General features: G+C 38.5%; 1 protein-coding gene across 1 annotated transcript in view; it reads right to left on the minus strand.

Annotated features, from left to right (window-relative positions):
* The window catches only part of LOC119884402 (serine/threonine-protein kinase H1 homolog), a 137254-nt gene extending 124340 nt beyond the window's left edge, over window positions 1-12914 (minus strand). The window contains exon 1 of the mRNA XM_038694837.1: window positions 12825-12914. Coding sequence (XP_038550765.1) covers window positions 12825-12914 — 90 coding nt within the window. The remainder of the gene's footprint in view (window positions 1-12824) is intronic.
* Window positions 12915-14234: the final 1320 nt, after the last annotated feature.

Genomic DNA, 14234 nt, shown 5'->3' on the forward strand with positions numbered 1-14234 from the left:
GAGAAAATGATCTGCTACTCTTGTTCGCCATGTACAAGGGAGAAAAATTACTGATTCTTGGCTTTGAAAGTCATCTTGTACACTCACACCAGCAAGGTTGATTTAGCTCTGTCAAAATAACAAGGCCTCAGGCTGCATGTTTCCCTGCAGAAAAAAAGGAAAGTCTGTGTTGGAACTGTTTTTACTCAGACCTCAACATCAGAGTGTTGTTACTGTGTGGAGACCATGCAGAGAGACAGGGCATATTTATCTTTTGGCACCTACAGCCATGAGGTAACCTGCCATCAAGAAAATTATCTAAAAGGTATTACCTGAGATCAAGCCACATGTCTGGGGTATATCCCAGTGGAATGAGAATCTGGACACCCTGGGCTCTGTGCAGTCTGGGTCATTATTCATTCAAGTGTGGACTGCTATGAATGCAAACAGGTAGTCAAGTTGATACAGTGTCAAACTAGGTTGCATTAAATCAGCTGAATTTATCAGGATAATTAGTGAATAACTGATGGAATTCAGGAATGTGAATGTCACATCATGGTGATGAACCCGTACTGTCTTCTTGCCAAGCATCCCAGAATAATGGAAAAACATATGAAAGATTTTTAATGCAAAGGATCCTCAGATCTTGCCAGCCTAAATTTAGGTAAATAGGGACTCCTATTCCCCCTGAGCCGACATTGTGATTATGTATTCAATTGAGATTTTTTTGGATACAGGGACCTCATTACCTAAACATCATAAGTCCTAAAATCTTATGTTATCTCAGTCTAGGGTTACATTTAGGATTTTTGGTATTACAGAAACATGTTTTCTAACTGCATAAAAATCTAATCTTATCTTAGGATAGGAGTTTAGCTATTACAGAACCGTCCTGACTGAAGAATTTCTTAAGTTAGGAATCCTAAATTAGCTGTCTTAAATTCAAAATAGATGCCAAAAATGGCAGCACCACTTTTGTTCTGTGTGGCAATTACGATGAAGAAGGAGAACAACATGACTGCAGAAATATGACGAAAAGGCTTCTCAAAGCATATGAGGACACTTTAAATTGTGAACTAAGTCAGTAATGTTAGCCACAAAGAAATATCTATCCACCAAAACAAAATAGCTCACTTGAGCCAACCTGCATCTTTGCAACTTTATCAGTTCCAAGTAGGCAGTTCCAAGTAGGCAGAGTTAGTCTACCTGGATCTCCTAATTTAAGCTAATATCTCTGTCCTACTTGTCTTTGTGAATAAAGAAAAGGCAAAGGTCTAATTTTGTTATTATACCCCTCTTTAATTGAACTAAATATCACAAAAATAAAAAAAACTGATCTGACTTGTCACTTAGGTTGGTATTGTCAATGACAAGTATAAGTGACATTGTATAATGTAACCCACCCTGCAAGAACAATTGTCTCTTACTTATGTTTAGAGTTTCTTTTCTCGCTTAGCTGCTCAATTGTCTCTCATCCTCTCCTCCCAGCAACAGTTAAAGTCAAACAATTCAATTCCTAACTATTCTAGGCTCTAAGCTTTAGTGGAGTGGCTTTCTGTTAGTCTTTGCCTGAGACCCTTCTGTTGTTAGTGAAGCCTTCTGTATGTTGAGCTAAAGTTTCATATCATCATAAGCTAACAAGTGAGACTTAGGGAATGGTATGCAAAGCTTCATCTCCTTCTGAGAGGAAAATATTATCCATATATTGTGTTTACAGAGTCACTGATAAATACATTGACACAACACAAAAGTCAAACTAACACTGTTTTGCCTGTAGGTAATTATCCACTGCATATGAGATCCAGTTGATAAAAGTAGCTGGTGTAGCATTTTATAGATCTGGCTTGTTGGGCTAATCGGTCAATCTCTACACAATATCAGTAATATAAAAAAACACAAGGAATTGTGAGTGTCAATGTTATTAGACAAGTCAGATGTGTTAGTGTGCCTGCCTTCAGGTTAGAACGTGATCAAAATTTAATTGTAGTCAAAGATAAGTTCCACCGCAGACATTTCCAAGGGGCTTTGTTTACAGAATTGGTTTATATAATTTTGTTTACATTATTAGGCATTAGAGAGGAGAGGGAGGGTGTGTGAGTGCCTGTTTCACAATAACGAGGTGTTAAACTGGGAAACAAATGGGTTTGATTAAAATAGCTACAGTTGTTTCTAGAAAAGAAACAAAGCAGAACAGAAGTTAAGTATTGTGTATGAAATGCAAGCAGCAAATACCTGAAGGCGGGGTTAGGGTTTCACGGACGGCCTGGCAGTGTGTTCCAGGCATGCAAGAAAACATCAGGAATCATGGGATGTGTTTGCTAAATCGGAGCAGTTTCTTTTCCAGAGAATGCCATTACCAACATAATTAGTCTACTTAGAGCTAGTCTGATAATACAAGCATGTTAATAGCAGTGATACTGTGTATAATCACAGTATTATTGTACATAATTGGTGGACAACAGTGGCTTTTATTTTGATTTAAGCATCTTATACACTGCAGTAAAAATTCTATACAATTTCACATTTTATCATTTTAATTCCAGACGAACTTCTATTTATTATACTATTGAATACATCACTGTCCTGTGAAAACAGGCTGGTGAAAACCATGTATAAATAGTGGTTTTCAGCTCTGGGACGATGCTTGTTTTGATCATTTTAGCCCTTTTTTCAGTGCCTCATGAAATTACACACACTTTCTTGGGATCTTTGGGATATCATGATAGAACACTTGTTGAAAGGCATGGAAATTAACGGAGGCTTTTAATTGGAAATTGGAAGTTGTAGCAACTGTCTGGGTTTATTAAGATATGTCCATTGCTAAACAGCTAACAGCCCAATTAAACAAGGAAAATAACTACTTGAATTGGCCTGCATGGAAAGAAGGAAAGATTACTGGAGTATAAAGCCAAAATTTTTAAAGTTCTGGGTTTGGCTCACACTGTAGAGATAGGGCCAGTGGCCCTTGTAAAGTATCAACATTGGAATGTATAAATACAGTGCTATCAACCTCATTAATATTGCGATGCGGGTGCAGGGTGCACATCAAATAAATCCAGGAAAACCGCACTGTTCTCTGTAAAATTTGTATATTTATCAGTCAAAGCGGGAAAAGAATATCCCTATCATCCATTCTTGCTGTTTGTCAACACAATTTTAACCTTAACATAAACAACAAATAGGGGGTAACAAGTGCAAACAGACACCAAATGCATGTTTTTCTTATTTCAGTACAATACTGTTTTATTTTAAATCACTGGTTCCATTTTTCAATCCAGAGAGGAAAATCTCAAACCACACTCTTTGATACCGGACAAATCAAACACTACACAACTTGTGCATGGGCTGATATGTGTAAGCTTGTGGGAAATACACCCTTAAAACAAAGCAATTTGAGGGAGATCACATACCTGCATCCAATTCCCTCGCACTAAATCTATTCAAGATGAATAGTTTGTGTTTGCCCAATTGGAAAGGTTGTGTCAGCCGATATAGTTTCTCCGGAAAGCAGGAAACAATACAATTCCTTAGTTACCTCACCGAACAAACTCCTGTCCAAGCCTTTCATTTATAGCCCATGCTATATCAATCCAACTGAAATGTTTTCCTCTTGAAGTTAGCTGTTCTGCTGAGTCATTTTGACCAAGCGTCAACCTCCGCTTGGTCAAACAACACAAGTTGAAGGTTCAGTGTGCAAGATTTAGGCCCTGTCTACATGAACACAGGTATTTGAGCCCGTTCTCATCGCAGGGCGTTCAATCCCAACGCTTTCAGAAAAAGTGACAAAACGTAGTTATTTGACCCTAAAGGTACCCCTTTAGCGTCTGTGTGAAAAATGAGTATGTGGCCTGCTTAACACACCTCTGAAAGAGCTGTCTCTGCCTGGAGATACTGAGTAATTGAAAAAGCGGCCGTAGGTTGAAGGATGCAGATCAAACACCGAAACACAAACCTAACCCACATGACATGATCTGAGAAACATTCGCTGCAGAATCCATTTGTTAAAGAGAGAGAAAAGGTGTGTAACACACAAGCTGCAAGAAGTACACTGCTCTTCTGAACTTACTGATACTTTGTATCACATGAGCGATCATCTCGCATCCCATTCGCTAGTCGACTTGTTACTTCTATTTCATGTTGCAGCCAACAGCACACATGGTCTGTCATTTGTTTGTGAAAATGTTGATATTGATTTGTCTTGTTGTTGAACATACTGTCAGATCATATTTACTGTCTGTCAACTGTACGCAGTGTTATTGCCTTTGAATCTTGCTAGCATAACTTTCTGGCTCATAGCTGAGCCAAAGGGTTCTTTGAACTGAGCGGGCTAGAAGTGTCGCCCATTGCCAAGTCGTATCTAAGGTGTGTCCTAATACTGTAGTAGTGAAACAGTTTTCCATAAGGACAATTCTGGCCTTACTTTATTAATGCACTACCATCTCTGCTGTATTAAAATGCTGGCCTGTTCTCATCATCATAATCACTCTGCTGTGGATAATATATGTGTCCTTTGCTCTTTTACTTTAGTGGAAGATAATATCATGCTTGATGCTCTGACTTTATTAGATCATGAATTTTGAGCTCTAATTGTGCATGCCATATTTTAATTAGCAAGTTATTATAAGAGGTGGCATTGCAGATGTGTGTGGCAGTCCTAGCCCAGCCACAGTGTTAATGTATTTAGCACAGGGAATGATACCTAACACTACCAGCTAGAATACCTATTTTGGCGGGCCATTGACGACACACCTGGTGCACAGCCAGTTGAGAAGGTCTGCTAATGATCTGGCTGTTACTAATAGTGCTTTTGTTGAGCATTAGATAGGCCATTCGACTGTTGTGGCTCACTAACCTGCTAACTTACATAAACAACTTGAGAGAACAGTCAGTGAACTATACAGTATGATCTCGTCCCCCCCCCCCCCTATTTTTACATTTATTTTATTTTACATTGGGCCTGCACAAAAACAATCTGGATAGTGATTTCTCTTACCAATTGCATTCATTACTGTTAACCCCTGGAACATAATTTCGCAAGCAACTCAGGTCGAAAAATAAAATGAGCATAAACTCAGAAAGAGCTTTCAGAATTACATTAACTCATGTAGCTGACGCTTTTATCCAAAGCAACTTACAATTGCTATACATGTCAGAGGTCGCACGCCTCTGGAGCAACTCAATGGTGGAGTCTCACAGTGAGAATTGAACCCAGGTCTCCCACACCAAAGGCAAGTATCTTATATATGCGCCACCACCCCTGTAATCACAAGGTTAAGTTTAGGCAACAAAAAAGTGTTTGATAATGTTTTGGAAGTTGTATCTTGCTGGTGAGGGATTAAGCAAATAATTGAGTAACAACCAACCGTTGTCTTTGAAGAATTTATTAATAAAAGAGAATAAACAGAGAAGTACTAAAACACATATACTGCTCGTCCAGAGACCTGCTGCCTAGGGCAGCTTCGGGCGTCTGGCCCTGAGCAAAGGGATGCATAATCATTTACACAGTCTAGCTTTCTATGTTTTGGGGAACAGAGATCCTCTCCCAGCCTTGAATGAAAATTCAAGGAGAGGAGAGGAACAACAAAACACCCAAACAATCTCACAGCTCTGACCTAAACCCTAGTAAATGTGGACGGACTAATGTAATGAGTATAGAGAAGAAGGAAAGGTTAAGGATAAAAACACAACACATATATATCTATAAGATATAACAATAATAGTAATAACATTAATATTAAAAGATCATACATAAAAGACTAAATGTAAGGGGACACAATATTCTGCTATAACAGATAAATTCAAATGTTACTGTTAATAAAAATACATGTGCAGTTTGTCCTGGCATTTATTTATATACCTTAAAACCACCATCCATTAAAGTTATTCATTCCAGCCATGAACAATCAACATTCAACTTATTTTGATAGGAAAATGAGCAAAAACTCTCTCAGGATACACGGTTTATGTGTACTAGTTGTACTCTACATTTGTATTTGGTTAAACAGTTTTAATGGCTTCTGTAGCATCGCACAAGACGTTTTGGCACAGTGTCTAGTTTTGTTATGCAGTCTAATGCCTATGAACATAGGAGACTGTCTTAAGAAGAGAGCAAACCAGTCTCTCAATCCCTAGCATATACATTATAAACTTCAAAATGTATACATTTCAACAATTATTCCATCATTGACACATGCTGTCAGTGCTACAACCTTACTTCAAGACAATAACGTTGAGTTCAAGTTATTTATTGTCATATGCAAAATTACAATGAAGCACTCATTGGCAATGAAATTCTTATATCTCAGGCTCCCTCCAACAATGCTCATATTTTATAAATAAGTCAGTAGTAAAATCAAATTAGAATCTAACACAGAAAATAGTGCAGCAGCTGAAGTATAGAAATAAAATATAAACTAGAACTGCAAGCAGTTATAAGCGGGGTCCAAGCATCCCGACGCCAGCATCGCCCCTTGCCTCACCGGAGATGCGTGAGTGGTGAATAGATGAGCAGAGTTTGAAATTAAAGGGAGATCTAAAATAAATGTATGTCTATGGGAGTGTTATTTGATATACGATTAATATCGCCACCTAGAGGCCGATTGACACCAAATTTCACACAGCCCCTTAGGAGGGCATGCCAGATATGATCCCCAAGTTTGGTGTAGATCAGCCATTCCAAACCTAAGATATGATACATCACCTCTTGTTTTTAGCGTTTTTTGCAAACATTTGTTAGCTTATAATTAGGACATTTTGTGGCAGATCAAAATTTCCTCTACATGCTTTTATCAGCTTGGCCCAGAGATGTTCTGTGCAAAGTTGGGTGCCGATTGGAGTTGCCGCTTCGGAGGAGTTAATTAATAAAGGTTTTTCAGTTTTCACGATTTAGCGAAATGAAAACGTCATAGCACAAAGGCGTGTCCTATACCATATGAATTGGTAGTATCCCCCAAACACAGACATAAGGTTTATGAACCCATTTAAATGAGTAGGATTTTTCAACGGTATTTCAGCTTTTATTATAATGCCACCTTTAGGCCGAATTGCACCAAATTCTTCAGGCGTTATCAGGGCCCCATGGGGAACACACAACCCAAATTTGGTATCAATCGGACTTATGGAGACATGAAATGAATGTAAGTTAATGGGATTTTTTTGACGTCTTTAATCTGCAAATTAATCGCCACCTATGGGCATATTTGGCTCAACTTTGGTGCTTGAAGTCAGGAGACCATCCTGAACAATTTTCATGTTAGTGTGACTTCTTGTTATAATGGAACAAATATTTTGTGTTAAATACCGCACAGCCACTCGGCAAGCCATGCCACATTTGTGCACCAAGTTTGGTGATGATCTGCCATTCCAAACCTAAGATATGACATCCCTTCCAAATATTTGTTTGCTTATAATTGGGACATTTTTTGTAGGATCAAAATTTCCTCTACAAACTTTTATCAGCTTGGTCCAGAGATTGATCCCCTGAACACGTGGATATAAGGGTTTTGATATGCACCTTCGTATGCGGAAGTTCAAAGCCCAAACGCAAATATGTTGCTTATAGCGCCCCCTACAGGTAGAATTGTGCATATTTTTGCACCTCAGGTCACTGCGGTAACCTGGACCTGACCTATGAGTTTCGTGTCTGTAGCACTTACCGTCTTGGCCGCTGTATCACTTTTCTTTCCGGAAGAATAATAATGATAAAAAACAAGACGATTACAATAGTCCCACTCAGGCTTCAACCCCTAATAATATAGAATAAAATCATGTAAAATATAGTTTTGTGGTAGACCGATGGACAGCAATAACAAAATACTATAGCTTATATAAACAGGTTGTGCAGCAATGTAGTGAATGTACAGTATGTATGTATGTGTGTTTGTGTATATATACACTGTATATAGGCACAATGGCAGTGAACTTAAATTGTGGCGCAGAATCATCCAATATGGATGTAATTCTTGGGGATATTAGGCTGTAGTGCTGATGTTAGCAATATATTTTCCTGACACTCAGCAGTTCACTCGCTTCCAGCGCACATTGTGTTTATGAAATAATAGGTGTCACCTACTCAGCCTGTCCTACAGTGTCTAAACCTAACAATGTACATTCTCAAAGACAAGCTCTCAAACCAGTCCAACTTTCAAAGATGAACATGATAAGGAGGATATTAACAACAGGCACACACCAAAGTGTTTCTACTTGCCTGTCAAATGTGCAAAAGCAGTAGGCATACAACAGTTTGAAGTGGTTGGAGTGCTGACTAGCTACTATTTTTAGGAATCATAACAGCAAATTATATTTTATCTCATAGCTGGCCCTCTACGAACACAGGTTTCAGAAGCACTTAGCAATCAGTTTCTGTCATCTTCCTTTCACTTTAGGTTTGAAAAATGCCAAGCCCCTGTGTAGTGTAGTCCACAGAGTAAGTCCTTGCAGCATGGTGGGCAAATGGAGCACAAATGCATGACTCTCATCTGGATAGCAGTGCTGCTACTGCTCAGTTTTAGTCATTTCCTTCTTGTTATGACACAATAATTTTGTGTTGAGAAATCGTTGTAAATGAATAGGGCTATTTGCACATTAAATGCACAGGCTAGATACAAAAGAGGGTGTTATTAATAATTGTTAATAAAATTTAGGAAAAATTATCAGACATTTTTTATATACACTGTAAATCCACTGTATGTTAGAGCTTATTTTGCAATGCTGTTAATTAGAGGTCCAATTGTAGTGATGTTAACACCAGAGTCACATCAAACACCCCTTGACTCCTCGGGGGGAATTTCATTAAACACTAAGAGGATTTAGGTGTTTTTAGGGAAAACATTTGGATTCTAAATTTAATTACGCTACAAACCAGCCAGTAGAGAGAGAGAGAAAAGTTAAATAAGTTCAATTGATAATAGGTGTTTTTTCTTAGGGGTATGTGTGTGTGTTACTCATGTTGTCCATTTATACAGTTACATTGTGGGGACTTATCTTTTAGTTGGAAATTGAATCGTCTCATCCTTTCACACATAGATTAACACCTGTTAAACCATATGTAATTTGTGAAAGGACGCAGACAAAATTATTGTTTATTTCTTAAGAAGAGAGAAGAAGACAAACTTAATCCCTCAAGTTGAAATTGAATTTTTTCAGTCTGTTGTTATTTTACACACACAAGTCTGAAATACACACATGCACAAACAGGACCTACTGTATGTCACATCAAGGAGGCTGCCACATAATAATGCCGCATTCAGACCAACGGCGAATTTTCACCTTGGAACGCTTTCCTTAAATAAACACAACTCGCCTTTACTACAACTGTATGAACCCAAAGTAAACATTTTGCTGTGATTAAATAGCAATAAACGGATTAAACTGATGCAGATTTGTTAAACATGAATTCATGCTTTGTCAGGTCTGTCAGCAAGACTTCAGGACAACAACTTGTGTTTGTTTTCTGAATGGAGTTTGGATCAATCAGGGCTATGCTATGCTAACTTGGTCACAGTAAAGTACAATGACAGCTGGAATAAAGTTACAGACACATGTTTTCTGAACTCACCAGGTAGTTCAACCTCCTTTCTTTTCTCCCAGCAATGTCCAGTTTTGTCCGTTTTTTATATAAATATGAAGTTGTAGTCCGACAGAGCTAACGACGCTAACAACAACACTGGAACCGGATGTGCACGGAACCTAGCTGCTGAGAAGCTCCAGTGAAGATAAATCAACGTTGAAATCCCAAAAACTAGTAAAGTAAAATATGAAAATATTCAACTCACGCAAATGTTTTCGCGTCAATGGCCCCTTCGCGTCGCCTGACAGGAAATTGCTGTTCTACGCGTCTTTGCATTTACTTTGTATGTAAACTCACCGCCTCGAACGCTCGCTTCGCTTTTGGTCTGAAAGCACCATAAGGCTCCCCAAGCAGTTTGGTGCCTTGCTCAAGCATGCTGTGCACATCTCTAGCTGCCAGTCCTGGCATACTGACTGGTCCACGCTGGACTTGAAGTGGCCACCCTCCGGCCTGGTTCCGGCCCCTAATCAAGATGTTTACATTTTCTGATCAAAATATTGTCATATGTATGTTTAGATGAATTTCTGAGATCCATAAAGAAGTCCATAAAAATGTTTGGAACTAAAAGACATCAGTATGTCTTCATTTATCAATCAGTTTTACCTGGTGATACAAATCCATCATAACAAAGTATATAAACCTGTTTACATTAGCTCATTGTACCTTTTTTTTGACTTATCCCTTTGATAAATAAATGAATATTCACAACAACTTCCACATCAAAATGATCTGGCTTGTGCACATGGCCCACACGAAAGCCTAATGCTTGTTAATTCATGTGAAGGAATTAACCAAAGCTTAGAAAACACAGCTCATTAATTATTCAGACATGCTTAATTGGTTAATTATGATGGCAACGATCCGTATCTGCCTAAATAACCTTTTTATATAGTGCTCAAGTGTGTTATAATGGAAGTATTTAGCAAATTGCTCCTTATAAATCAACATCACTTTGCTGTTTCCATCCGTGATTGTGAAATATTCCAATCAACTTGACTTCCATGTTTAAATTGTTTGAATGAAACACCTGTTTCTCCTCGAATTAACTTCTGTGTTTGCATCTGTCTGCGGGTTCAACATTGGCCTGCATTTTCAACACCGTGGTGCTGAAGGCATCCTAATTATATATTATACTCCAGACTGGGCTGTAACCAAGCTGCACTCAAAGCAATGAGCAATCTGAAATTGAAAATGATGAATGTCAGAGTATTTCTCTCATTTAGCAATATACCATATCCAATACAACTGTCCCATGTATTATTAAACTGGTTATGTGCGGGTGCTGGGCTATATTACCTACCATTAGTTGTCATGATGTGCAGCTATGTTGTCAAAATGAATGATAAAGCCAATTCTTGTTAAGACCTCTCAGCTTTTGCTTTTACACCTTAGCTGTTTAGTGCAGACAAACTCTGATGTGTTTGTGTGAAAGCTGTGAAATTCAAACTCTGTTGTACACCAAGCAACAACACTGAAACCTGCCCCCAAGCAAAGCCTGGAATATTTAATGTGTGGTGCGAACGCAAAGCAGACCAACCATAGGATTGTGATATAGGTGATAGATTTTTTGTGTATTGTGACAATAGTAGGATTTTAAACCCTAAATTTCTGTTAAAAGACCACGTCTATTCAAAATGTTTTCTTCTTGACCCTTCACTTGGATGTTTGATCTTCACAGTGCAGAATGATATATGTACAGAGTTTTGACACTAGAAGGCTGTTTTCACATTCATTTGCTTACCTTCAATCTCACTTTACGATGTGACACACAACTAATCGAGGTCCAATAGGCAACGTACGTATTCACAGATTCTGGATTGAATCTGGAGTGGATGTAATTTTTATTTATTTCATGAGGTAATTAAATATTTGATTCAAAGCAGAGTATTTTTACGTCTAATGTAGCAACCAAAGTGTACAACAGCTGACAACAGCCTTCCCACTATTTTAAAGTACAAGATGCCTTTTCTTCAATCTGTTTCCAGCTGTCTCTTCACATGATGTTTGCATAATAATTAACTTTATTTTGATTTCGCCCATAGGTCCATGTAGTGCTACTGATGTAGGACAGACACCAAAACCTAATAACTGAGTTTCATCTCAGTCCCTATAACCTCATATCACCACTTGGCAATTTTTTGGCGTAAGTAAGTGGGAACACAAAATGGGCCACAAATCAATACAAATGTTCCCTTTTTTTCTTTACTCCAGACGTGAACTGAGCTGCAGATGTAAAGGTGATGTAGATGTAGCTGGGACCACATATATGCATGCATAAACAAGTTCATGTATTCACACACACACACAGAGAAGATAGAGTTATGAAAGGTGGTGCAGTCTATATTATAACTTAATAATGAATAATGAAAAAGGAGTTCAATGATGCCTTCTACAAGTGTCTACAACAAACAGTTTGTGAGGTATTAAAGGGGGAGTGGCAAAATGGTATGTAAGCTATTAAGAATTTATATGATGGGCCACTCCACTTGCCATGCCCCTTTTATCAATTTGGCATAAGCAGAACAGCACTTAATCTCCATGCCAAATATCAGCCTCCTGGGGTGGAAAATTGTGGCCGCCAAAGGGTGGGAACATTTTTGTGGTACGACCGACTGGCCGACAGAGCGAGCAATAGGGCTGTTGGTCACAATGTGTAAAACAAAAACAACAATGAAAACAAAAGGGACTAGGACTTGAAAATAACTATGGTAGTATAATTATACTACCCTATATAATTGTTTTTATCTTACTTTAAATCACTACAGTGCAAATTTGATGAGCATCAGTTTGATTATTTTAGCTGCTGTATCATTATGTATCAATATAGATAATTTATGGTAATGGTGGTGTTGATTTTGTCTGCCTACCTCTGAATGTCTGATTAGTGAGAGCTGATGTGTCTAATGGGTAGATTTATACCACAAAAGTTTTAACAGAAAACAAAACTAAAAAAGCTCAGCTGTAAATGTAGTCCTCACCTCCACATCCCCCACTTCAAACCCCCACACTCAAACGAAGGACTGTAGTTCAACGGGCCACTGATTTTCTGGATTCTAGAGACTTACAGTTAGCCTCTCTGCCTCTTGACTCGATCCATGCCTCAGCTTCATTACCCATTGACTACAAAGGATTTCTTCTCTCTGGTGACTCATATGATCACCTGCCCCTGGTAGTGTGTGTGTGTGTGTGTGTGCGCGCGCATGTCAGAGCTTTATTGTCCTCATAGCTCATTAAAGCTCTCCTCTGAGGGATGCAATGGCAATAAACACAGCAGTACCAGCCGAAACACCGCCTTCCCTTTGCCGACCACCGCGACGGCAGGATCGATGGTCTCTGTGGCCAGGGTGATGACCACAGGGTCACTCATCACATCAGGCAGCTGATAACGTGGGAGGATGCAATTGTGGCTGCCTGAATGGGTTTTTAATTCAAGCTTTTTATTGGAAAGAGCACTGTGCTATTGCCCTCCAGAAAGTACCGCTCAGTCTGTTTTAGATTGACCTTGGCACACGGGGGTTGAAGTTTCTTTGTCAAATCTTCTCCAATTCCTACAGAGAAGCTTAGCGTGTACAGTAATTGTTTGCCTCCAGTGCTATGAATCATATTCATAGAATTTCACAGGGAGACACTGAGACAGAGTGGACTTAACACACACAAAGAAAACGCATGATAGAAAAAAGCTCTTCTAAATTATAAACAAACTGTGCTCTAAATTGTCCCTAGGTGTAAATGTGAGTGAGTGGTTGTTTGTGTGGCCCTGTGATGGACTGGCAACCTGTCCAGTGTGTACCCTGCCTTTCGCCCGATGTCAGCTGGGATGGATCGATAATAAAAATATATAATAGTAAAGCACTTTTCAATACAACCAAGGTTTTTGTATTTATTTCAAAAGGTAAGAAAGTGCTGCAGCAATCAATGTAAAACAGTATCAAACACAGATAAAGCTAAAAAGAAGTCAATGTACAATTGAAAGGAAAATAAATTAAATAGTGGTTTGAATTCAATAAATAAAACAAGTCAATATACAAAAAATGGAGAAATAACATACGCATCACACACTGAAAGCTTTTTTGTATAAATGAGTCTTAAGAAGTGAGAAAAACCAGTAACAGACTCTGCATACCTGATCTCCACTGGTAGATTGTCCCAGAGTGTAGGCGACCTGACCACAGAGGCCCTGTCTCTTTTGTTTTTTTGCCTAGACCTTTAGCTCATGTCTGTCCTTAAAAGTAATTAGAAGAATTTTAAAATCAATCCCAAGAAGAAACAGGCAGCAAGAGCAAGGAAGCTAAAACTGGTGTCAAATGGTCACATTGTTTGCAGCGGGTTAAAAGTTGGGCTGCAGCTGATGTTTAGTTTCAGACAGGTATAATTTTGACCATGTTTGCTGTCTTAGTTTAGCATGTTATTATGTGGAGATTTGTTAATTAGCACTAATCACAAAGTAGGGCTGAGACTGAAAGGAATGTCATTGTTTTTTTCAAATTAGTAAGTATATGGAGAGTTAAGGCATCACCAAAGATATTACAGTTCATACTGAGGGGAACATGAATGAAAATTTCATGGCAATCATTTAATTCACTCAAAATCACAAATGTCAACGTGCAGGTGAAGCTAAAGCAAAAACCAAGGATCCCCAATATAGTTAGGATTCATCCTCTGACCAGAAATGTCTGTACAAAATATC

Source organism: Micropterus salmoides, unplaced genomic scaffold (assembly GCF_014851395.1).
Source record: "Micropterus salmoides isolate LMB-PRFRI ecotype aquatic unplaced genomic scaffold, ASM1485139v1 Ms_hic_scaffold_1, whole genome shotgun sequence".
Taxonomy (NCBI): Eukaryota; Metazoa; Chordata; class Actinopteri; order Centrarchiformes; family Centrarchidae; genus Micropterus; species Micropterus salmoides.